Source organism: Motacilla alba, chromosome 10 (genome assembly GCF_015832195.1).
Source record: "Motacilla alba alba isolate MOTALB_02 chromosome 10, Motacilla_alba_V1.0_pri, whole genome shotgun sequence".
Lineage (NCBI taxonomy): Eukaryota > Metazoa > Chordata > Aves > Passeriformes > Motacillidae > Motacilla > Motacilla alba.
The window spans coordinates 3,061,659-3,087,617 of NC_052025.1; the positions used below are offsets into that span (position 1 = coordinate 3,061,659).

The following is a 25,959-nucleotide window of genomic DNA, read 5'->3' on the forward strand; positions in this document are numbered from 1 at the left end:
CCGAGGGTTCTAAGGTTACAGCTGAAGCTGGTGGGACCATCTCTGGCACCAGCAGATCCCACGTTGCCTTTGGCTGAAGTGCCTGTCAGGTTTTTCCTGGGAGAGGGCAGGTGTGGCACAGAGATGGGCCCTAGCAAGGTCTGGAATGGAGCTGTTGGGGCCTGGAGCAGTGCTCAGTGCACAGTGTCTTAGAGAGCAGGAGATGCATCTGCACTGATTGCGACTAATAATAGGGTGGGTTTGAAATGGGGCTTCTGCCTCTAGACCAGAATGAAAAGAATCTTGTTTTCTAGGAGTGATTGTGTTCAGCTCCCTGCACAGACACTTTACAGAGCTGGGGGTGATGGGAGGGGCAGAACCCCTTGTGAACACCCAGCTGTAAATCTGGGGAGCTCAGTGTGTGCCCTCCTGCAGGGGAGAAAGTGTGAGTCAGTTCTGAATTCTGGCAGAATGTGTGTGACCTCACTGAAGGACCAGCACTTCCATGGTGGAGCGGTCTCTTTGCCAGGAAAACCAAAGTTCTCATTCTGAGGTACAGGATTGATGTGCAGCTGAGGTTAAACGTGGTGCAGTTCCATGGTGCAAACACATCCCATCCCTGCCAAAGAGTCTAAGGAAGGAACAGGCTTTGGGAATGGCATTGAAGTTGTACAGGAGAGTTTAGCAGAGACTAAGCCCCCACATCTTTCCTTTTTATGTTTAGAAAAACGCTGTTGTTTTTGTATAAACATCTGGCTGTTTTGTGTTGGCTGGTGCAGCCTCATAGATACAGCGTCTGCTGCTTTTATTTAAATTTCCCCTGAAGATGCAAATTGAAATGAAAACCCCACAAGATTCCAGCCGTTCCTGCTTCACGTTGCCGTGGAATTCTGCTCTTGAAAAGCTCTCTCTTAGGCTTTGGTGGATTCTTTTCCTGCAGGGACAAAAGAGCACACGAGTCTGAAACGCAGCAGAGGAGGTTGGAGCGCCTGCAGGATCAGACCTGTGGGGCTGAGAGTGTTCCAGTGCCAACGCTGCCATAGGGGGGTGGGAATTGGCTCCGCTTGGGGGACAAACTGGAGGGACTCAAAGGGGAGTTTGGGGGACCCTAATGCGAGCACATCTTTGAGGGACGTGTTTAGCTGAGTTTAGAGAGGAGATTTGCTCCTGGGAAAGGCAAGCCTGGCCTTGGAAAGCTGGAAATGTGGGACCTGCAGCAGTGTCTTTGTGGCTGACACTGGATTAACTTGTCAACAGCAGCATTACTTTATTTTACAAAATTCTCAAGCTTCAAGAATATCTGTTTCCTGGATGTGGAAGATAAATGCTGTTTGTATTGCTGATGCCCATCTTTGCAGATGGCTTGTTTAAGAGCACTCGTTGGATTGATCTTAATTTTTGTTAAAATTGGTTAAATAATAGCTTCAGCTTTTTTAGTGAGACTCTTTAAAAGGCAAACTGGCATCCTGGGAAAACCAGCAGCTCGCAGTAGCTTCAGTTTGCACTCAGGAGTCGAGAAATAACTTTCCTTTGAGTGTGTCGTGGTGTTGTTAATCCACGTCTGGCAGTGCCCTTCTGTGTACAGTTAAAATCCCATCACTGTTCTGGAGAGGATGGAAGCAGAGTATCCAAAACACCATTATTGAAACTCCTGCCGTGGAAAGCTTGCTGCTGCTATCTCCTAATCTGTGATGTTCTTTCATTTTTTGAAATTGCACAGCTTAACCCCATTTTTAAAAATACTATTTGAATTATATAAACCCGTTGAATTTCCTAGATATCATTATAAATGTAATTTCAAATGGAAAATACTCTAAGCTTTATCTTTTTTTTTTTCAATAGTGTCTTCTTATTTCAGTTAATAACTGTTTTATTCTGTCTCTTTCCCCCTTTTTTTTAAAATTTTTAAATGAAAAAACCAACAAACCAAATTGTTTGGTTTGGGATGAACCTGATGAAAGAGGGACAGATAAATCCACCAGATAAAGCAGATGCAGGGGAAAGTCTGATAAAGCAAACATGGACATTATAGGTTGGTATCTGTAGGAAAGTGACTGTCAACAAGGAGTGCAAGTGCTGCTCTTTGCAGCTGCTTCTCTTTCTGCTCACACCTCGGGGAAAGGAGATTGTTGTCCAGCATTGGAAAGGGAAGATTGATTATTTTGAAATGCTTGAAGCAGTGGCCTTTTGTAGCAGTAACTGGGATTTATCTGAGTTTCCATCCAGTCTCACTGGCTCTGGAACATCCTGAGCGACTCGGCCAAGAAGAGTAGGGGTGGGGAAATATTGTTTCTAAGCTGAACTAGTTTTGTGTTTGCCTTGATTTCATACACCAGACTTTGCCCTCAGCACCTCTGCTGTCCAAATCCATTCTCTTTCACGTTGTGGACCTGATTTTGTTTCCTTTGTGGAGCTGCAGTACTGCTCTGGACTGTGTCAGTTTTCATCCAGAGCACTCTAAGTTTGTTAGAACACGTGGTCTGGGGCTTCCTTCGAAACTTCACAAAATTCTGAGTAAGTCTGGTTTTAATTTTGACTGCTGCCTTCAGGTTGAGAGAGACGGGAATTCAGTCGGCTGTTTAATTTCCTTGTCCTGTTTTGACACTCATGTCTCTCCTTGCTCTCTCTGTCTTCCTTCCTCAAAAGCAGGATTACTTCTGGTAGACCTGCCTGGCAAGAGATGATGAGAGCCACTGCCTGAAGACAGTTGGGTGTGTCAGCTGGAGGGTCTTGGGAAGTGCCTGTCTATAACCCCCATTCCTCTATGTTTTTCAGCTTATAAGCCTCCCAGAAATAAAAAACCACCATCAATCTGGTGAAGGCTCAGTGCACAGAGATTGCAGGTGGCCCTGTGTCTGTAGCAGGGGGTTGCTGTGTTTTGAGCCCCACAGCTGGCTGGGGGAGGCGCTTCCCAGAACCCTTTCCCCAGAAGAGCCTTTAGCAGAATGAGTAGCATTCCTCACGGAGGGCACAGCCCGCTGTGTTGCGTTGTTGTGTTGTACTTGTGGCTTGTGAAGTGCTCCTAGGAGGAGAGGAGAGCTTCCTAGTGATCGCCCGTGGAGGCCCTGAATGGCTCAGGCCTGAAAAGAATTCCCTCTTTCCCATGGTTTCTCTCTGTAGGAGGCCAGGCTGTTCTGACCTCACGCACCAGCACACGGGGGAGGGCTGCAGCAGCCAGTGCCACTGGTGCCTCTGCAGGAATGCCATGGGGCAGGAACAGGACCCTCCCTGAGCAGAATCCTGCTGCAGACACACCGGCAACTTGGGATTTTTGCCCACAAGAGAATTCCTAGAGTAGATTTCCTTTTCCTCCTTGCAGTCTCTAGAGCTGCATTTGTCACTCAGTTGGGAGCTTTGGGCCTCTTTGGGAAAACCCAGAGTTTTTCTGCTAATGTTGCTGCGAAACACATTGAAGTTGCTTTGCATTGCTAAAAACGAGGTGCTTTGTTTTGGTGCTTTATTTTGGAGACGCTCTCCTGATCCCAGTGGAGGATCCCAAACCTCAGGTGCTGGTGGAGATCTGTGACAACTGCAGGGACAAACCCCCCAGCCCCGTGTTTCCTGTGGGAAAGGGATGCTGCGAGGAACTGCAGGCAGGGCAGAGTGTGCAGTAACAGGAGGGCTCATCAGCCTTCACAAGGATCTTCTGGAAATCACCTTCCACACACAGCCATGCCTGTGGGGCTGCTCCAGCCTTGGGTAGGAGGTGGAGACTGGGGGATTGGATTTCCCTTAAAAGCTGCCAGGATTTCACTGAGTGGAGTTGTGGAGCCTGAAAAGATGAAGGGATTCATTTTTCTTGTGTTTTGTTGCTTTTCCTACTAAAGTGTTTTTTTGGGCAGCCTCCCCAGAGACTGTTTCATGTTAATAAAGTGGCCCTTGCTTTTTATCCCAGTTTGGAGACTTACACTTTTTTGCTCTTAATGTTCTGTAAGAGAAACTCCCTGTCTGTGCTCAGTCAGGGGATGCATGTTCCCACCTTCCCTGCCTGCCATTATGAAATCATTAACTGTTCATTTTTTATAGGTGATTGGCCAAAAAGGAATCCTAGAATTCTCTGTGCTAGGCAGTTGTAATAGTATGGAATCATCTCAGCTTAATTGAACTAGAAACATTTTTTCTTATTCTGATATAGAGCTTCTGAAGCTTTACCTTGCTTCTCCTGCATAATTTATTGTTCATAGTCATTTGTAACCTTATGAACAGTAAGGTTTTTTTCTAAGAGAACGGATTTGCTCCCATTTGATTTCCAAGGAGCTGCTTACCCACGGAGGTTGTACTGTAACAATGTGCAATAAACCAATTCAGCACGAGTGTGAACTCGTTATGCATCTGCTTTACTTGGGTTTATCCTAAAGCTTTATTCAAGTGTGTTTTATTATGGTTACTTTTTGTGCTGAGAACTCTTGTGGTGTTTAATGTTCTCACAGCATTGTGAGCTGATCTGTAGCTGTCTGGTGGGGTAAACTGTACGTGTTTTCCAGTAGTGTTTTCAAAAACTAATTTTTTATTATTTTTTGGTAAATAACATGTGTGTGTGTGGGGTTTGTTTTATCATCTTCCTGGACTATAGCTTCAGTTATTATGCTTTTCTTCTTCCAGTTGTAATGAATGAGTCACTTCTGTTTATAAGGATTTGGTTGTTTACTCTGACAAACCCTTGATAGGAGACACTCGACAAGATCTCAGTAAATCAATTTGTTCAGGATCTATAAGCATCTCATTAGCATTTATTTGCAATGTTCATTGTAAGCTCAGCTGCAGCTGTTGAACGCCCTGAATCTCCCTAAGATTTCCAGGATTGTAAGCATATGTTTTGAGATTGTGCTTTAAGTGGAGGAATTCTGTGGGCTTTTTCCCCTCTTTTCATTGCTTCTGCTAACAAAGATCTTTTTGAATGGAACTGCAGGCTCTGTGTCTATAATCTTTCCCATTTCTGACTGCTGAAAGCTTCGTTGGAAAAAACATTATTGCTGGAGTGGCATGACTGAGAGACCATTCTTCTGCCCGTCTTGCTTTTCACTTCCCCATTGGTGGCAGGACAAGGCTCACGTTTTCGCTCTGGTTTCTGCAATAATGGTCAAAAGGAACAGCGAGCCTTTCACCTTGCCCGAGTGATGGCATTGTTTGGGCCGTGCCGGGATTGCCGGGGCACCGCCGGGGACGGCTCAGCCTCGGCTGGCCCGTGTGCTGGCAGCACAAAAGGAGGCCAGGGCTACCTGCAGCTCCTCACCATTGATTTCCTATACAAATCTCATAATGGGCTCTTCTGAAGGAGCGGGGCAGAAAACCAGGCGGATCCCAGCAGCTCAAAGGGAACTAACAGCCCGAGTTATCTCTCGCAAGGATTTTACAAGGGGAAGTTGTTCTCGGTTTTGTTTTCAATTTGCAGAGGAGGCTGCAGGGAATGAGAAAACCAAGTGAAAAACCAGCTTTTTGAGAGAGAGAGTGAGTAATTGAAGTAGTGCCCAGCCCAGCTTGGAGCCAGTGCCGTGTCCAGGGCACTTAGAGATCACACTGGTGTCTGTTAAAGCTTCCCTGTAACTTCTTGGCAGTGCCAGTCCTGGGAAGGAATGTGTGTGCAAAATGGTTCTTTTTTCCTCTTTGGCCATAGCGAATGGCAATGCCTTACTGGCAAAGCAGACGTGGGGACTTCACACTTATCCATAATATTTAAATTCCCTGACTGCCTGCCATCCATACCTCCCCTTAACTGAGATAACCCGAGTTTATTTTCATTTTCAGGCTGGGGAGCTGGGGCAGGCTGCCTGCTGCTCAGGGAGCAGCCTTCAAAAATCACCGTTGTTTCTGCAAGTGGGGCTCACATTCTTTCACTGTAATCAGTACCCAATCTGCTGACGTTCCCCTACAAGTAGCCTGCACTCCAGCAAGCTGTTTAAATATTATTTTCTAAGTTCCTTTCCTTGTATGGCATCGGAAATACCACGGCTCATTCCAGCTGCCTGCTTGTAGATTCCTGGTGCTCCATGGATCTCACTAGGCGTGACCTCACGAGATCAATAGTCCAGTGAAAATTGATAGTGTGTTTTCAGCCTGGCTCAATAATAGATCAATGATTTGGGGAGACTCAAAATACCACCTGTACAAAATACTTCTCATGGCAAAACTAGTATTTATGGCTGTACCATTTATGCTGAAAAAATGATCCAATAAGAAACGTGAGGTGGAATTGCAGGATGCTGAATCTGAATGCACAGCCTTCGAGTGAAGAGGAAAGCATTTAGGATAGACTGTGTCTATTCCTTCTCCTGCTGTGTGGCACCAAAGAGAGCAGAGGTTGGAGGTTGTACTTCAGAAGATTGAATTTAGGTAGCTGTGAAGACAAAGGGCAGGTGTCCATTTTTTGAAATAATGAAGTCCAAAAGGCCTGCTCTGAACCTCCAGCAATGGCCACGTGGGAGCCATTCCTGTCCCAGAGTGGTGTTCCCGTTCACCTGAAGCACCAGAGGGGTTTTCCAAAGCCTTTCCCAAACCTGGAGTGCTGCTCCCTGCTGCTCTTGTTCACTGGCCCCAGTCCTTCCCCTCTGGGTCTGTGAGCAGGCAGTGGCCACGTCCCCCTGCCAGCTGGGAGCCTGCCTGGGTTCCTGCTGAGCTCCCATCCCCAGGCAGTCCTGCTGGGCTGCCTGGCCTTAGCCAAGGGCCTTTCATCCTCCAGGCTGCATCATCACCCAACATTATCTTCCAGACATGGGGAGTAGTAGCACACCTTGCTCGCAGAGATAAACCCTGCTGCCTCCTCTGCTGTGCTCTTTTATTCCAGAAGTGTCCTCGTGTATTAAATTACCACTTTTTAAAGTCTCATTGTTAGTTGTGAACTGGCAGAGAGTAGATTTGTCCCACCATCAGCCACAAATAGCAGCAGGGTGGCCAGATCCTGCCACCAAATCCTGCCACCAAATGCTGCAGTGGCGCTCGGTGGTGGAGGTTAGCCTAGGAATTGTTCTCTCCTGACACTGGGATCACAAAAGGTGATGACAAGCATGTGGCTAAGAATGCAGCTTGAATTTAATTTAAATTTAAGCTTTAAAATAGTGTAGTCTGGTAGGATACTCTAATTGCAGCCTGAAATAATATCTTTTTTAAGCCCCTTTGTCTTTCTTTAGTAGCTCCACCTGTCCTCTTTTCAAGGTTACTGGTGTGAGATGGGAGGAGGAGCTGGCTAATAGGGGAAATTTGGAGTGAATGAAATCGAGGGGTTTTTGTGTGATGTCTGAAAGTGAGGGTCTGAGGCAGTTCTTAACAGTCCTTGGAGCTCTGCAGTTTTAACCTTGAGTTCTATAGTGGGGGAAGAGCTCCCATTTCCCATCTGATCACTTAATGAAGACTCAATTAGATTTTTGGCATAGCATTTAGAGAATGATCTATGAGTTGCATGCAAAATTAATGACATTTAATTTAATCGATGAGATATCAAAGACACCTTAGTCTAATAGTGAGTTTTGACCATGATTTTTTTCCTTATGAACTAAAAGCAAGTTCTGCAAACTTAATGAGCTGCTCTCGCAGTGTTCTCAACTTGCTGCTTGGATGTGAGCGTGCCATCTGCTGGGCTTTGCTTTGGTGGGGTGGCGTGCAGGCAGCAGCCCTTCACACAGGTGGGTCTGGTGCAGAAAGAACTTGGGGCAGCTCATTGTGCCTTGTGGTTGTGGGATCTTGCTTTTCTCACTCACGGGTTCCAGACAGAGCCCTCATTACAGTGTCCTTCTGTATTCTGTGTTTTTTCTCTTGTGTGGTCCTGCAGCGTAGCCCCAGATTTTCAGTATCTCTAGATAATTATTGTTCTCAGATCTCTTATTAAATATCCTCTGTAAAAATAGCTCACCTAGATTAACCGCTTGGAGAGGTGGCACTGGTACCCAGAGTTACCCTTGTATCTGTTAACAGCTAAGTGGGGAGATGAATGAACCCCAGGGACTGCAAACATGCCAGAAGGGGGGCTTCGTGCTGAGAAGCCCCTGGGGCAGCTCAGCTCCCACCTCCCTGAACAGGCTCATGAGGAGCACTTGGGCTGCTGGAACAAAATTAATTTGGATGCTGAGGTGGATCTAATATGATTATTGGTTGAATCTCAAATGATTTGTCTAGGCAGTATCAAAGCCCATGGGTTTATCAGCTACTCTGTTCATAGGTCTAGTTTAATTTTTGCTTTAGAAATCAGCAGGTAAATCCATTGGCACAGCCATGCTGATGCTTTTATGTATAAGTAAATAAAAATAAGTCAGTATATAACTCAGTGTAAGATGTTTAAATGCTTGTGTTTGGGCTGTCTGCATTGTGTGCAGCTGGGGACATGCAGGTGACCCAGCTTTGGGTGCCCAGATTTGATATTGTTACATAACGTCTCATTTCATAAGATTCCTGACACACTTCAGCCAGTGCCTTGCTGATCTCTGGCCCATCTGCCTGCCCTGATTGTGGTTCCTTCATTTTTGTTATTGGCACAGACTCCTGGGACAAATATTTGACAGTCCCCTCATCCTGAGCCAAGGCAGGGATGAAGCCCCACACGTGTTGCTGTGGCTGGGGAGGAGGTGCTGCTGGAGCTGGAGCTGCTAAGCAGAGAAGTGGAGTAATTTTATCCTCCCTCTCTTACTTTGTGTTTACAGAGATAAAAACAACTTCTAAATATGCAGCTCATGTATTTGAAAACTTTGGGAGACAAAGTAATTACACTTTAATATTGGCTGTAAGAAATCTGTGCTGCAGAAAAACCCTAATCAAATAAAGGCAAAGCATCTTACTTTGCTTAATATTCTGTGATTTATATTCTCTCTGATGTGCAAGCAAGGCAATAGTGCAGCAAGGCAAGGAGGACCTCCGTCGTGCCTGCTATCCAGACAAAGCCAGCAAATCCAAGAAAAGCGATGTTTTACACCAACGTAACAGGTTTTGAATTTAAAAAAAGGTGAACACGATCAGCTTTTGTTTGTATTTGCAGAATGTGCTGCTCAAGTGCATCACGTCACAGATGCTGCTGCTTGTGACCAGTTGCTGACCTCCGTTTTCCCCCCTCCTCCCATAATCCCATCTGTAGCATGGATGTTCCTGTTTTGGAGCTGATACAATGATTTTACATGCTCTTGTCTGGGACTTTTTCATGGTTGATGGTGACACGAGCGCTTGGTTCTCCTGGAAAGCTGCATTTCACCCTTCTTACAGCTGAAAGGAGCTGGCTCAATAGCTCTGTTTTCTGCTTGTAGTTCCTAAAGCAAACAAAGAACCCCACCACATATTAGATGACAATTTTTCTCTTGGAATTTTTTTGTTTAGAAAGTGTAAATTACTCTGCTAGAAAATAGAGCTTCTCCTTTGTGATAGTCATCATGTGCTGTGAATTACTTGAAATAAAGCTTTTTTTATCCCCTTAAACATAGCTTGGAAGTGCTAATGGCAGACTTAGAGGGACCACAAGCTAATTATCTGATTATGCCGTGATTTAGGTAGCTTTAGGATGGGAGAGTTTCTCAGGAGCAGGCTGTGCAGGCTATTTACATAAACCCTCGGAAGGGACGGAGCAACGAGACCAAAGGAATTTTTAGCTCTCTGATGGTGTCTGGTGGTGGTCGGTGGTGGCTCTGTGGAGGCTCTGCCCCGCGGCTCCCAGCGTTTGTGGCTTTCCCTGAAAGGTGCTGCTTGGGGACTGGGACGAATTACAGCAGGAGTTCTGACAGAAGCTGGGAAAAGCTGTGCTGATACATCTTCTGGAGCTGTGTAAAGGCTTTGTATTTGAATGCACTGCTATCAATGTGCAGCATTTAAAATAGAAAGCTTGTCGTGGCACGCACTGACCTTGATGCAAATGGGAAGGATGTGCCAGAACCATTACTCTGATGCTGCCAGGGACCTCAAGTGGAGCAGGAAGGCTGCCCTGGCAGTATGGGGAAGGTTGGATTTCAAGGGAATGAACCAAAGACAGCAGTGTAAAGGTGTTGGGGTCCTTGTTCTGTGCTGGTGGTGGTGACTGCTGACCTGGGACAGAGCAGTCACGTCAGAAGTTGTAGCAACTCTCCCCAGATGTGCAGCTGAGGAGTGGGATCTGCCTGTGGTTTGGAGCTGGGCCAGAGTCCAGCTGAAGTGAGGAGCTGTTTGGGGACCCTGAGGGACACTACAGCAGTGAACAGTTCTGAGTCAAACTTCAGCCATGGCTCCATGTGCCTCTCGGTCCCTGGACTCGTGTGCTGGGCTCTGGGAGCCAGAACAGCCCAGGTGACGTGCTTGGTGGTACAAACAAACCCAGCATTGCAATGACAGCTCCACACCGGGCACTTTGTGTGGCTTTTACTGCTGGATTCCTCAAAATGGATCTTTCCTAATGCTGCCATTATTGTGGCTTTGGGACTTTTAATTTGTAGATGCTTAACTAAAGCTCACAGTTGTGATATGTCAGGAAGGAAATAATGAAAAGCCAGTTTGGGGGTGTATCTCTCACATGCTTTGCTGCTTTGGATGCTCACACACTTCTTGCTTGCTCTCTTCTGTTGTTGGGAAATTGTTCCTTGGGGAAGTTTGAAGCTTGGCTGGCCAGATCGCTGAGCAACCTGATCTAAATGGACCTGATGGGGGCAGCTGGCTGGACTAAATGGGCTCCAGAAGACTCTTCCATGCAAAGAATTGCATTTAAATGATGTTTTGTGAAGTATTATCATCCAAAATTTTTGGTTTGGGCAGCAAGTTGCCAGGTCCTTTGCATCTACTGTCCAAGCAGATTGAGGAGCTTTTCATTGCAATGATGGCAGATGTTTCTCTGGTGAAAACACGGGGATTTGACTGCAGTCTATGAACTGGAGCCGCTGTTGAGTGGTAGATGCTTTGTGCGCTGTCCTTCCCTGAAAGCCCCCGTTCAGCAGGACACTCTTAGGCTCTGCCTGCCCAGGTGAGCCTTTGCATCTTCCAGGCAGGGAGGGCTGAGCCAGGGCTGGGACCAGCACGGTGTGCCCAGGCCTCGGGAGCCATCTGCCACACGTCTGCGACTCGGGCGCTTGGCACCGCTGCCAACAGGTACCGCTCTGTTTCTGTGGACTTGTTACTTCCTTCTGGAGTTCTGTTGCCATAATTAGCCAAATTAATATTTCATCAGGTCTGTCTGTTTGTTTAACAGCTTTGGAATGAAGTGGTGTGAATGGAGTGCTGTTCTCCGGCGTGATGCACGGAGTGCGGGTCTGGGGCCTGTTTTGATGTTATTATTTCAACTGAAAAATTCTGCTTTGCGTTTAGCAGAGCAAAACCTTGCAGAGGAACCTTTCAAATAGCCACCCAGGTAGCTGTCAGTGTGTGCCAATCCATAGCACAGCCAGGATTAGCCAGAGCAAAGGCTTGAGGGAAGCAGCATGTGCAGAGCTGTGCATCCAGTAATACCCATATCTATATGATAATTCAGTTAATACATGCAGTAATTGTATTTCCACTCTTACGTAAGTTCTTTTGAAATGTACTTTCCCACTTTGAAATGATCTGTGTTATATAAATGAACAGATAAATCTGTTTTTCCCCTCACATGTATAAAACATTTGCCAAGCTAATACTTGCAAATGTTTTTGCTAATATATTTGCAAAGCTACAGTGGAGCTTTTTCCTTCATTCTGACAAAAGCTGTGCCAGTCAAAGCTCCAGTGGTGCCTGGGAATCGGGGAGGTGAAGGCAGTAAACAGGGGAGATGAAAGGTGCTGCTTGTCTTCACACACTGCCACAGGAAGTGTTTTCATTAATGGGCTTTGAGGAGAGACAAGAATCTGTGTAAAGCTTTTAAAACCGCTCTTTCGCTTCATTTTACTGTACTTTCAACTGAGATCAAATGGGGCAGGGATGGCTGTTCCACACGCTCCAGTTACAGCCCAGGGTTGTGTTACCCGTCCCGCTCAGACAGCTCCAGTGCTTTGGGCTGCTGTGGGAATGGCAGGGATACCCTGGGGCTGCCCCTCGCCCCTTTCCCTGCCAGACAGGGGGAGATAACTGTACCACCCCACTCTCCTGGGGAAAAGGAGACACTGAGAATCAGGAGGTAAATTCATTTGGCTCCTCTTCTCATAGCTTGTCTTGGACTGTGAGGCTTAGGAGCACTCACAGGAATCTGTTACAGAAAAATCTCAGCCGGGTAAAATAACAGGGCTGCAAAGTTACAGTAAAGGATTAGTGCAATTAGATTTTATTATAGATCTGTTTAGAATACAAATACACTGTTAATAGGCTGCAGTTGCTTTCCCAAAGTGTAGCTGCTTGATTTCTTATATAGCAAATAATAAACAAAATTCCAATCATTTGCTCTACTCCACGTACATTCACTGTACTTGAAATAATTAAGTTGCGGTAAATAAGAGTTGGGGATATTTTGGGTTTTATTCCAGATAGTTTTTGTGCATTTCATGATGAAGGGTCAGGAGATTTGCAGATACTCCCTTGGGGAGGAAGTGCTGTCCCAGGCAGAGCCCGTGGCATTGGTGAACAGGAGCAGCCAAAGCGTGTAAAAGGCATGAAACATTTCAGGATCAATATGCAGAGTTCACAGCTGAGAGGATGAAAAAAAGCCAAACAAGCCACGGTTTGTTGTGGAGGTGGCACAAATGGAGAGCTTTATCCACCACTCAGAGTAAAGAATGAGTAACTTGAAGGAGCTGTTGACGTCTCAAGGTGTGTTCGAGTTCCTGCTTAAACTGCTTTCCTGGTGGGCACAGGTGTGGGACGTCATTTCTTGGCTTCTTTTTCTAACTTGCACAGTTAAAATGGTGCTCATTTGAATATTGGAGCTGATCTGGATATTAAATATTATATACCAGTTTTTTACCAGTTCTGGATTTGCCAAGTCTTCCTGAAATCTGGTGCAGTAACATTCTGGATTTGTAAGCCTTGTTATCTATTATTTCTTTATATGGCTCATTCATTGATGATGCTAGTAAGATGTTTGGTTGATTTTTTGGATGGGTGTTGTAATTTTTAGAGGGTCCCAGTGCTGTGTTGTGGTCACTGACCGAAGTGGACATCTTTGAGGGGTTCAGCTTTGCACTCCACAGCCTTTAGTCTGGGCTTCACAAACACAGACACAAACCCTTATGCTCAGTGGAAGTCCAAGAAAACTGGGGATGCTGCTGGTTCTCTGATTTCCTCAGCTTTGCCTTGGTGCTGGTGTGACTAAAATCTGCCCCAGTTTTCCATGTCATTGAGGGCACCTGCTGCATCCCTCTTTTCCTGTGGCTGGTGATGTGCCTGTCATCCCACTCTAACCCTTTCTGCAAAAACAGCCTCAGTCTGGGCCTCTTTAGTTGGCCAGCTCACTTTTACAGGAGTGTTACGAGTTAAATTTGTGAGGGGCAGGTTTTATTGCACCTGGTTTCTCCTGGGGTTAAACCTCAACAGCACCTAATGAACTCTGCAGACAATGTTGAATTTTATGGGATAGAAAACCGGTGTAAATATGTTCTTAAAAATAAGATTCTGGTAACATTGTAGCATGTTTGTAGCAGTGTGGATGTGCATAGTTTCCACCTTTCCACTGCTCCTGTTTTTTAACTAGTGCCCTGGAAGATCAATAAAACCCTCATTAACACATTGCTAAGGTTATTATATTTTTATGCATTGTGGGTCGGTGGTGTGGTTGGGCAGCGCTTGGTCGGAAACCAGAGAAGGGAAGGGCTCTACATTTAGTTGTGCTGAATGTACACAATTTATTGATTATCCTCATCTCTCTGCACTAGTCCCCTAAGTTAGGGACCCTTGAATCAAGTGCTGAACTTGTATTTGTTTTCCCTCTTCCCTTCTTTCTTCCTTCTCTCGCAGCAGGCAGCTCTGAGGCGCTGGCAGAGGTTTCTGGCTGTGCTTTCCCCCCAGGAGCTGTTGAGGCAGCCCGGCTGTCCCGGGGCTGGGGCTGACTCTGGGCAGCCTTGCTGCTCTTGGCTCTGCCCTGGGTGCTCCCCAGCATCTGCTCTGGGCTGCTGTCACAGGATGCTGAGTTCAAGGGATTCCTTTTGCTCTGATCCAATGCTGCTGTTCTGTTTCCACATCCTCTCAGATATTCCTTGCTTGATCTGACATTAAAGGCATTTGTTAAGAATTTTTTCCTCTTTCATGAAGTGTGACAAAGAAAAGACACTTTCTTTAGAAAGACACTGGAAATTATGTTCAGGAACTTTCCATTTGATGCTTCCTTGCATCTTTTTTTTTCACGTTCATCCTTTTTGTTCATTTTATGCTTCCTATAGAAGCCAATTTTTTTCTTTTCCTGCCAGTATTTCTTCCTGTGTGGCTTTTCTGGCCATTGCTGTGACTGGAAGCCCCTGGCTTGGTGACAGCGTTCCCCCTGCCCTTCACACCTGTGAGCATCCCTTGGCATCTCTGTGGTCTGCCTGGAGCCCTGGATTGAGGAGTGGCTGGGGCAGGGGCATCGTTCACTGAGTGCAAAGCTTGCCTCACTTGAAGAGCATCTGAAACTGAATTAGCTCTGCTGGGTGCCCCATAACCTCGTTGGCATCTGAGAAGTGGTAAAACTGCTTTCCCCTTGATGCACAGGTCTTGGATGCTGCAGCGTGTTTACACTTGGGAAATATTTAAGTAATTGGTTTCAGCTAATAATTCTCTTGTGATGTGTGGGGATTTTTTTTCTGTATTTATATTCTAAACCATTTTTGAAATACCAGTCTGGCCAAAAAACCCACCCTGTCTGAAGCAAGGAATCTGCTCCCTGATTATCTGGGCTTGGCTTGCAGACCAGCAGGGCATCTCCACGGGGAGCTCAACGTCTTTTCTGGCCCTGGGAGGGTTTGGGGAGCCAGTTCTGTGGGTCTGAGCAGGGTGGATTGAGTGGAGCCCAGACAGGGGGAGCAGGGCAGCATGGGGAAGCTCCTTGCATTGTGTGCAGTGTGTATTTGGAGCTTTACAAGTGGTTTTCTGTTTGTCCTTAACCCTCAGAAAGCCACTCTCTCTCACATCTCTCTCTGAAGAGGTAAATTAGGTGCCTGAGTGCTCAGAAGACTGGAACTCTGGGAGAGGAAATCCATTACTCCAGGAAAAAAATGGAAATTCCTCTTTACCTGCTGTAACAACTGGAGCATTGTCAGGAGCCAACATCTGGGAGCTATTTCTGGGGAAAAGTCAAAGTACTATTGTTCACCGGGAGGAACAGAAACGCATTTTCTTCCTTTTGTAGGTGTCTTTACAGTGCCCTCTAGTAAACTTGTGGAGAAATGCTGGAGGTGTTTCTCAGCCCGGGTGGAGAAAATAATGAAAACAGGCCCTGGAAGAATTCAAAATGAAATAAATAATGGAGCTCTGGTCCTCTGGGACTGAGGTGCTTTTTGAGGGAAGCACTGCTGATATTAAAAACTGATGGTTAGTTGAAATGAGAGAAATGGCTTTAGTATTCCACAAAAAAGGGAAAAGTGGATAAAATCCTTTAAGCTCTCCTTCTGAAATGGTTATGAGAAGGAGTTTTGCAGTTAGGACCTTCAGAGAGGTTTCCTCACTGGCTTAATTCAAATGTAGGGTGTTAGATGGTTTGACTTGTGTTTCCTTTGATTTATAAAAGCAAAATGACCTGAAAGAATGTTCCTTGCACAAGGTGAGAGGTTTGTGGGGCTCAGCTGCTGCATGAGAATTCTGTAAAACCCAAGGATATTTTTAAACAACCTGAAAGAAATCCACATTTTTGGGCTTAGTGCTTATAAAGGAATTTTTTTCCCCTGGCACACCAGGAGGAACAAAAGGTGCACCAGAAGTTGTTTTTGAAGCACAGCTGGTAGGCAGCTTTTTATTTTCCTTTTTTTTTGAGTGTGGATTTAAGGCAAATTAATAAATCCGTGTGAGTAGGAAACAGTTTAAGAGTGGGAATATGGACTGGACATGAGGAGCACCTCCTTGGTGGGGTTTTTTTGGGATGAGTTGCACAAGGGTACCACAAGAAGCGGTTGCAGTGGGTCCTGCTTTAGGTGAAGGGGAGTTGGTGCCATCTTTTCCAAGCTGAACAGAGCTGCAGCCCCACAGTAAAGGGACAGAGAGGTTGTGACCTGGTGTGGCAGTGCTTGGGAGCAGCTGCTGAAGGGAGCCATGGCACAGCACCTGGGACAATTAACTGTAAATAACAAAACCACTTCCACGTGTTCCAAATCCAGGTAAAAATGTCTGACTCTGTCTCGAGGGGTTTGCAAGGCTGTGGAACCGAACACCAGATAAATGCATCTCCACAGACATCTGATCTTGGAGATTACAATCTGTGTTTGGATTTGGCTGCTGATCATTATCGTGTTTTTCTTGCCATTATTTAATAATATATGAGGCGATGGTATCACTTACAGAGGGAGTGGTTGGAGGAGATGCAGGGATGCTTCCTTGCAGTGATTTACTGCAGACACACCACACTATCTGGAGGCGTCTTAATTCTATTCCTGCACGCTTTTTAATGGGCTAATTTTTTAAAATATAGTTTTGTGCTTGAGGTCCATCAAGAAGGTCAGTTAAGCCAACAATAATTTGTTGTTTAACAAATTAAAGGTAACTGGAAATATAAACAAAGCTCTGAAGGCATTGTTGCAAAATATGGCTTACTTTGCTTGACTGGTTCTTTGTTTATTGGCTGTGCTGTCTGGATACTCCAGAGTAACTGAGGCCAGGCCTGAACCATATCACCTCTTTCTGTGTTACAATAATGCCATCATTATGGTGACTGTCTTGATTTTTGTGTTCTTGCTGGTACATAATGTCAAAAACCTTCTCAGCTCAGTAGCATCATAAAATCTGGGGGTGGTTTGGGTTGGAGAGGACCTGAAGGACTATCCATTTCCACCCCCAGCCATGGGCACCACTATCCCAGGCTGCTCCAGGCCCTGTCCCACCCAGCCTTGGACCCTGCAGGGACAGGGCAGCCACAGCTGCTCTGGGCACCCTGAGCCAGGGCCTCCCCACCCTCACAGGGAGAATTTCTTCCCCGTGTCCTCCTCCATCCTGGAAGGATCTCCCTCCCTTGGGGGTTTCAGAACAGCCCCTTCCCTTGTGGGTGGGGGGAATTTGAGTCTCCACAGCATTCCTCAGGCACTATTCCTGGCCTACAATTCCCAACCATACTGGGGCGAAGAGGAGTTGCTCTTTGTGATGGATGTCTTTGTTTCAGTGTATGAAATCACCCGAGGAGGAAATCTGCTTGAGCTGGAGGAGAAGGGAATCTACTGAGTCTGGGAAGGTCTGGATTTATACAAGGCATTACTTATCTCATAATGTTCCGTCACTTGCTCTGCCAGGTTCCACTGTCAGCCCCTGCTGGAATTATGGAAGTCCCAGCAGGATTTATACTGTACTCTGCAGTCAGGGGTAGCTCTTACACTCCCTCCTTTTCTTCTTGATGCTTAAGTGCAATTTAATTTTTGTCTGGTATAATTTGTGGATTGCAGAGTCTTTGTGAAGCAGGACCTGAAGTGGCGTTGGGAGAACACAGTTTAGAAATGTGACCTTGCTTTTTGAGTGTGGTGAACTTGCCAAGCACTGTGTGTTTGATGGGGCTTTGGAAGTGCTTTATGAAAGTAAAATCAAAAGATGTTTGGCTGTATATATCGTTGTCGTAGCTTAATTTGATCAGGTGGTGTATAATCTCTATTGCCTGTGAGAGAAAAATGTAATATTAAGCAGAAAATACATCTTTGTCTAAACATTGCTACATTGCAGTATCATAGATAAATTCTGCTTATTGGGGAATGCAGAATGCTTCTGATGCTGTCAAGGACAATAAATTACCAAGCTGGAAATGTATACATTTATTTAGAGATTACCACATGCAGCAATTTGCCCACATAGATAACGTGCTCCTTAGCCATGAATATGTGAACAAAACCACAGAACAAGTTCCCTGTGAGCTCCTGCTGGCAGCCTGCAGGGAGTGGTGAGGGGAACATCTTCACTTAAACCACGTCTGGCTGATTCTGGAGGCAGCTTTTTGTAATGATGTGGGTTAGGAAGGGCATAACACTGTCTTTAGGATTATAGAGGCCATTGGGAACGTTAATTAAATTCTGAGGAGAAGCTTTTAAAAGTGCAATCCTGCAGCCAGAGAGCTTGGAGCGTTTATCACTGACTCGCAGTATGTGAGAAGGGGCTGTCTAACAGTTCCTGCCAGTCTGCTCGGGACTTGTACATGCTTCTGTTTTATATGTCAAGCTTGAGGGGTGCCATATCCGTGCTCCTGAATTGCCTTGAGGTCAGAAGGACAGGTATTGCCCCAGTGCCACGTTGTTCCTCAGCTCCTAATAGTGAATGATCTCTTCATCAAAGCCTGCTTTCACTCCTTCCAAACCAAAGCCTGCTGTGCTGCTCATCAGCTAATTGTGATGGCAGCTTTTGGCTGCCCTAATTTATCATCCTGTTTGGAAAAAGGAGTTCTGAAACGATACCCGTGCTTCACATTTCCTTCTGGATGGTTGCTGCATTTGGTCCTTGTAAGATGTGCTGTGGTTTCCTTGCAAAGTGAAGGGAAATGTGGTGTTGCAGCCCTGTGCTTGGGCTGCAGCTGCTGCTCGTCCTCATCACGACTGAACAGGTCTGTGGCAGCACGGAATCCCAGTCAGATCTGTGGCACTGCTGGTAAAGTCTCGAGACGCGTTGCTGTGCACCAGTTTGAGGTGATTTATGTGGAGTCAGCAGGACTGAGATCAGAGTGGTTTTGTCTGGAGTTATTTTCCTAAGTGCTGTAATTTCTGATGAGCTGGTGGCAGGCGGTTGTTAAAGGACGCATTTCGGTGATTTAAGGTGGGTATTTGGAGTGTTTGTGTCTTCCAGAAATTAACTGGATAACGAAGGGAAGCTTCTTCCCACTTGTGCAGCTGCTTGGCATTTACTGTTCTACACGTTTCTCACATGAAGCCTAATCAAGATGCTCCTCTGCACACAGCAAAGGGTGCAGGACAAGGCTGGAAGCACTTCATGGTTAAATACTGTCAGATCACTTTGGGGTGGTGGGTTTTGTCTTGGCTGAAACAGTGTCAGAACTGATGGTTAATTGTGAGAATTTGAGCAGAGAGGAGCTACAAGGAGGACTAGAACACCCCAGAGTACTTTTGATAGTAGGGGGTGGGAACGTGTGAAAGCAGTTAATTGGGCATCAGTTCCTGGACAAATAGGGTGAGGTGAACAAGCTGGTATTTCCCAAACTCAGAATCACAGAATCCTGGAATGGTGTGGGTTGGAAGGGACCTTTAAGCTCAGCCAGTGCCATCCCCTGCCATGGGCAGGGACACCTTCCATTGTCCCAGGGTGCTCCAAGCCCCAGTGTCCAGCCTGGCCTTGGACACTTCCAGGGATCCAGGAGCAGCCACAGCTGTTCTGGGTACCCTGTGCCAGGGCCTGCCCACCTTCCCAGGGAACAATTCCTTCCCAATATTTAACCTAAACCTGCCCTTTTCCACATTTTAGCCATTCCCTGTGTCCTGTCCCTCCATGCCTTGTCCCCAGTCCCTCTCCAGCTCTCCTGGAGCCCCTTCAGGCCCTGGCAGGGGCTCTGAGGTCTCCCTGGAGCCGTCTCTTGTCCAGGTGAGCACCCCCAGCTCTCCCAGCCTGGCTCCAGAGCAGAGGGGCTCCAGCCCTTGAAGCACCTCTGGGCTGTCTCCAGGAGCTCCACATCCTGGTGTTGATGTTGGAAGCTGTTTTGTGGGGATTTTGTGCTTGTGTGTTCTAGGTAAACTTGTATTTGCTGTCTTTCCTTCCCAGAGTGGTTGATGGTGTAAACTGTGTTAGTTACATTTTCACACCACTCTAGGGAAGAGCGAGGACAAGGTTTGAGTTCAAATTTGGCAAATGGTTCCGTGGAAGGTGGGAATATTTGAGGGACCCAAGGGCAAGTTAATACAGTTAGGCAGGAATAATCAGCTAGTCTAACATTAAATTGAAAGTAGCAAGCCTTACAGCAGCTTCCAGGAACAGGATCTGGGGATTATGGTAATGCTGTAGTCAGCAGTGCCAGCTGCTGAGCTAAACCCGACTGCCTGTGTGCTGGGATGGGCACAGGATGCTAAACCCGACTGCCTGTGTGCTGGGATGGGCACAGGAGTGCTAAACCTGACTGGGATGGGCACAGGAGTGCTAAACCCAGCTGCCTGTGTGCTGGGATGGGCACAGGAGTGCTAAACCCGCCTGGGATGGGCACAGGAGTGCTAAACCTGACTGCCTGTGTGCTGGGATGGGCACAGGAGTGCTAAACCCCGCTGCCTGTGTGCTGGGATGGGCACAGGAGTGCTAAACCTGACTGGGATGGGCACAGGAGTGCTAAACCCAGCTGCCTGTGTGCTGGGATGGGCACAGGATGCTAAACCCGACTGCCTGTGTGCTGGGATGGGCACAGGAGTGCTGAACCCAGCTGCCTGTGTGCTGGCAGGGCTGAGTCAGGGAGCTGTGGATCCTCCAGGACATGAGAAATGACTCCGTGTCTGTGGCTCACTGAGGTCTTGTCTGTGCCAGGGCGTTCCGTTGTGTTTTGGCACATCTGGCTCCCTGCCACTCATCTCCAGAGCAGATCTGGGGAGAAATAACTGCAGCCTGGTGGGAATGAGTGAGATTTATCTGATCCTGTTTCGAGCAGGGAGACTGACTTATCTCAGCATAAGCTCCTTGGCCAGTGTCAGCACAAATGGGGGCAGTGGTGTGTACCCACCTGTGTACATCCACCCGTTCCACCCAAAATGAGACGCTGTCATCGAGCTGAGTAATCACTAGGTTGATGGAGTGGGAGAAATGGCTCGTTGGTAGAAATAGAAGTTCATTAAGGTCAAGGGGGTACAAACCCTTTTTGTGCTGAATTGAGGCTTGAAGGTGGCATGAGCTTAGCTGGCTGCAGTGTGCCTCTCCAGAGTGCCCGAAACTGCAGATCCTCTGAAACCAGAACAGAGACCATGTTTTAACTTCCTTCAAGCTGGGATGGAGTTATTCACCAAGCCTTCCCATTTGTCCCCACTGCATTCAGTGCAGGAGCACAGTGATATCCTGGGACAAAGCAGCTTGTGCTGTATCTTCCCAGGGCTCTTGGCAGGAGTTTGGTACCTCTGCAGGCTGAGAATCTGCTTCCCATTCTTCCCCAAGGTTTATAATCCCTGTGGAACTGCTCTTAGGTCTTGCTGTGACCTCTCTTGGCATCCTCTGCTCTATTTCCTTGGATACCTTGTTGCTTCCAGGGCAAGAATCATCTTACTTTTATCAGTGGGTTAGATCTGCTCCAATCTGCACTGGAGACTGGCAGGGCAAGCAAAAAGTTACCATTCCCCTTTTAAAGGTTTTCTGGGTTTTATTTGAAAAGCCAGAGTGAAGCAAAACTCAGAGCAGTGTGTTTTGTTCTCTTAGGGATGTGGATTTATTCTGGAAAAACTTGGAGAAGCCTGGAATTGAGGCGGGGGGAAATGCTTCCCTTGGAAAGCCCAGGGACTGTGCAGCTCAGTCTTTAATTTTGATAAGAACTTTAGGTTTCTGGTGCACTGGGAGAGATTATAGGGATAAAAAGGTCAAAGATTTTCCTGCTGCCCATGGCTCTTGTTTCTGCTCTGCCTTTTGCTGCACGGGAGCTGACACTCAGGATTTCAGAGGCACAGGGAATCGAGAACATCCACGCATAGGTGCCTTTGTACAAACCAGAGTAACATAAGCAGCTCCTAGGTATTTTTAAAGTTTTAATAATTTTTTGTCTGTTTATTTGGTTCGGGTGTTTTGGGGGGGATGTCTCTATTATCCTCAAGAAAGACAATCCCAAGGATTTGAATCCGAACCTAACAGGTCTCCAGCCTGACTCTGTCACTGGAGAAACGTCAATCTTTCTAGAATGTTTCCTTTATTTCCTCTTTGAATTCCTGAAGGTAAGAGAGCTTTTGAATGCTATCAGCTGCCAAAGCCTCATTTATCTGTTGATTCTTTCGCACCACTCCTGCCTTATCTCCAAGTTGCTGTGAATTGTGAGTGGCACAGACAATGGGCTCTGTGCAGGAAGGCTGGAGTCCCTCCGGGGGGAAGCTGGAGGCTCTTTGGAGACCAGGGAGTCTCTGTGTAGTTCGGTGATAGAGGAAATCACATCAATTTGTTAATTAAGGTCATTTTAGAAGGTAAATCCGATTTAAAAGAACTCCACAAACAAGCAAGCAATGGGAGAAGCTGCAATGCTTCCAGGACAGCCTTTGTTTGCAAGTAAAGGTTGCCTTCAGAGCTTGTGCTTTTTCCTCAAACCCCAGAATTATTCTGTGGCTTAATTAAACAAATCTCATTATTAAATGCGTATTTGTCCTTCAGGTGGTCTTAAACTATTTCACAATTTTTTTATTGACCATGAGATGGAATGATCAATGGTGAGGGATGAAATGGTTTTGAGATGAGTGCAGGAGTTTGTTATTGTTATATGAGTGTTAATTCTAAGGTGGGCTTTAAAAACTGAGATGCCCTTTTCCTTGAGCTTGGGGTTATGCTGATTGGAAAACTGTTCTTCTCTGGAAGAATTTGTCTTCTGTTTTCTACAGATGATTAAATTAAGACAAGTCAAAGTGATATTGACACACGATCGTTCTGCTTGACCAAATACACCAGAAAGACAGTAATTAAAATTCACTTCTTCATGCAAACTAGATGTTAATTACAGAACTCTTTGGGGAATACTTAAAATGAAAAAGTAATCATGTTTATCCTGGGCTAGAACAGAAGTAAAAACAAACACTGTATGACACTTGCAAGGTGTGTGAAGCCAGAATGGGAGACTTCCTCCTGAGGGCTGAATTGTTCTTGATGGTTCCCAATCTTGGTTCCACAAACCAAAGGAGGGCACCCACACCACTGAGGCCGAGAGCAGAGCAGGGAAATACATTTGAGGGATGAAAATGTCTGGGAATCTGAGGGTCCACCATGGGAACAATCAAAGCAGAAAGCACTGTCGCACAGACCAAGCCGCTTGAATGCGTTCAGGGGGAGGAGGTGAGCGGTGCTCGTGTTCATTACAGTATCTTCAAGGAGAGTGTGTTTCACATTAAAAACCCAAAAACTAACCCAAAAATTCTGTGATGTTTCACAGAGTCGCTTGTGAGAACCTTCACTCCTTTCTACTTCCTGGTGGAGCCCCTGGACGTGCTGGCGGTGCGCGGGGCGTCGGTGATCATGAACTGCTCGGCTCAGTGCGAGACCCCGCCCAGGATCGAGTGGAAGAAGGATGGCTCTTTGCTCAACTTGGTGTCGGACGACCGCCGCCAGCTGCTGCCAGATGGATCTTTATTAATTAACGGCGTGGTGCATTCCAAGCATAATAAACCTGATGAAGGATATTATCAGTGTGTGGCAACCGTGGACAGCCTGGGGACCATCGTGAGCAGGACGGCGAAGCTCACCGTGGCAGGTAAGGCTCTGGTTTGGGAGCGTGCCTGAGAACGTGGCGATGGAAGGTGGGACAGATGAGTAATGTGATGGCTGACTCTCCCAATTCAAAGGCAAATATCATGTGTATATGTTAAGAGAAGTTTTATAGGTTTATAGTTAAGTTTCACCCTCCCTTGTTTTGTTATCAGGGGGTGGCCTGGCTTTGGGACATTTGGGAGGGTTGGCTCGGTACTGTGGCAGCACCTGACCTCCAATCGAGATGTCAGGAAGTGATCTCCAGCACTGGGCAGCAAAGAAGGATTCAATGGACAGACCTTTGGGGGAGGCTAAAGGGTTAAAAGGCAAAACTCCATTATGTGATGAGCACATGGTGGGGAAAATCCTCTGCTCCTGGTGCTGTAGTATTTTCTCTATTCAGTCCTCTGTTGTATTTTTGATAAGGTTTGAATAAACCTTTTCAGTTTTTGGAAGTGAGCATCATTTCTCACAGAAAGGAACGCTCTGCCCGTGGAAAAATGGGAAGGTGCTTCCCAAGGAACATGAGCTGGTTCCATCAGCTCAGGGAAACTGGGACTGTGGCTCTCAGTTTACTGGCTGCGAGCTGGCACATGTTCTGTTCCTGTAAGCAGCTTAATGTGGGGTATTTCTCAGGAAATGCTGGAGATCAGGCAAGCTGCAATGAATGGATTAAGAGAAGTGTCAGGTGTCTGAAATCACAATGGAGATTTACCACAGCTTAGAAGGGGGAAGAAAACAGGATTTTGCTTTCTTTATGTATAAATAACCTTAAAATAACTTTCTGTGCTTGTATGTGGTGAATTACCTGCTCTGTCTGAAACATTTGGGAAGCTCCTAATAGCAGTGTGTACAATCCCTGCAGGACTGGGAGATGGGTAGGGAATGGAGTCCTGGGGAGTTGGATTTTCTGTTTCTTGAGTGTCAGGTGTGAACAAGGAAGCCTGAAAAGTAACACCCAACCAAATGCACACAATTTTCCATTAAAAAGGCCAAGCCATAACCTCGGCTTTGGTGTTTCGAGTACCCTTTAGACTTGATAGGTGATAGCTTTTTTGGGGGAGGGGGGGTGGAGGAAGCAGTGAGAGCATGAAGTTTGCAGGTAAAAATAAAGATTATGTCTGGGAAAAGTGATTTGTTCTGTCACTTGCTTATTTCTCAGGGCTTGGTATTGTCAGCTTGTGTCTTGTAAACAGGAAAGCAGGAAGAGACTTGTAATTACTGAGTAAGGGTGAGACTTCAAAAACCAACCAAACGAAAAACCCAAGGTAAACTAAGGCACTGTAACTAGAAAAAAAAAGCCTGTGAAGGGATTTTCCTTTGTTTCTCTAATGATGTTTGCCAGCCTTTTTCAAACAGTTTTTTTTTTTTCCTTTGCTTAATAAATGTCTCGGGGTAATGAATTCTTCCTGAGTGGTGCTCCCGCGTCTCCCAGAGCTGCTGCTTCCATCGTTTGTATTCGGATGTTGTTCCCATTAACTGGGCTTGTAGCATTGTTGTGAAACATCAGCAGCGTCAGAAATAGAAAAATTGGGGTTTTATACCTTAAAAGAGTGACTTTGAGAATCTCTTAATGAGGAATAGATTTCCGAGCTTCTTGGCAATGAGGACAATAAAGGCAGTTCTCCCACACTTCTCTCCAGCAATTACCACCTCCTTGCCTCGCTGCTGTCGGGATTAATTCTGCTGCTTTCCACATGAGAGCCTTCAGCCTCCTGCCTCTGCTATCAGCCTGCTCTATATGATCATTAGGTGAGGTTAATGGGGTTAAAAATGAAGGTAAGCCAAAATATCTGCTGAATTTCCACTTCCATTTTCTCCTGTCTAGGTAGAAGGTACTATTTCAATTGATATTTTCTAAAATGATGGAATCTTTAAGAGCCTTTTAGTACTTGAAAAAGAACCCAGGTACTTGGAAAAATAAAAAAGAAACCCAAGAGCCTACTTTAAAAAAACCCACAACAAACAACAATGCAGTTCTGGTGAGGTTTTTTTTTCCAAAAAATCTTAGGTAGAAAACAACAAATACAGTCTAGCCCAAGACAATAAGGACCTTCCTCACACAACCAGTTGCCCCTTTGGCTCACATTGGCCCAACAGCTGTGTATTAAGATTATTGATTAATTCCATGCAGTAAAAATGATTCTTTTATCGCCCAGAACTAGAGGAAATGCTGGTGACACATGTTGTGCATTGCCTTTTGCCATCCCGTGCTTTGGAAACCTGCCCCGGAGCATCCTCTGGCTGCGCTGCTGCAGAGGCTTTGGCAGATGTGGGGGTGTGAAAACCTATTTACCACCCCAGCCAAGTGCCAAGAGCTGGGCAAGACCATGCCGAGTTTAATCCTCTTGCAGGGGAAAAGGCACTTTGGTTGCTGAAGGCTTTGGAATGAGAGGTGGAATATTTAAATCCTGGTTTAGCCTGTTGCTTTTCTTGCCCTCATTTGAATCCCTTCGTTTTAGCAGTGGTTTTTAATATTCCTTCCCACTCTTTGTTTTAATTGGCAGCTTTCAGGCTGTGGTGAGCGTGGGCATTGTTGGCATAGTAAGGGCTCCCCTTGGCCTCAAAATTCCAGTGGGAGGGAGCAAATTCCCCTCTTAATTGAGCAGTGATTCCTCTGCTGTGTGTGTGTGGTGCTGTTATGCTCCT

The 25,959-nt window shown here is 46.2% G+C and overlaps 1 protein-coding gene across 7 annotated transcripts in view; it reads left to right on the plus strand.

Moving 5' to 3' along the window:
- The window catches only part of NEO1 (neogenin 1), a 169,982-nt gene that overhangs the window by 29,517 nt on the left and 114,506 nt on the right, over positions 1-25,959 (plus strand). For all 7 annotated transcript variants that reach the window (XM_038147601.1, XM_038147602.1, XM_038147603.1 and 4 more), the window contains exon 2: positions 22,997-23,314. In XM_038147601.1, the coding sequence (XP_038003529.1) occupies positions 22,997-23,314 (318 nt within the window). The remainder of the gene's footprint in view (positions 1-22,996; positions 23,315-25,959) is intronic.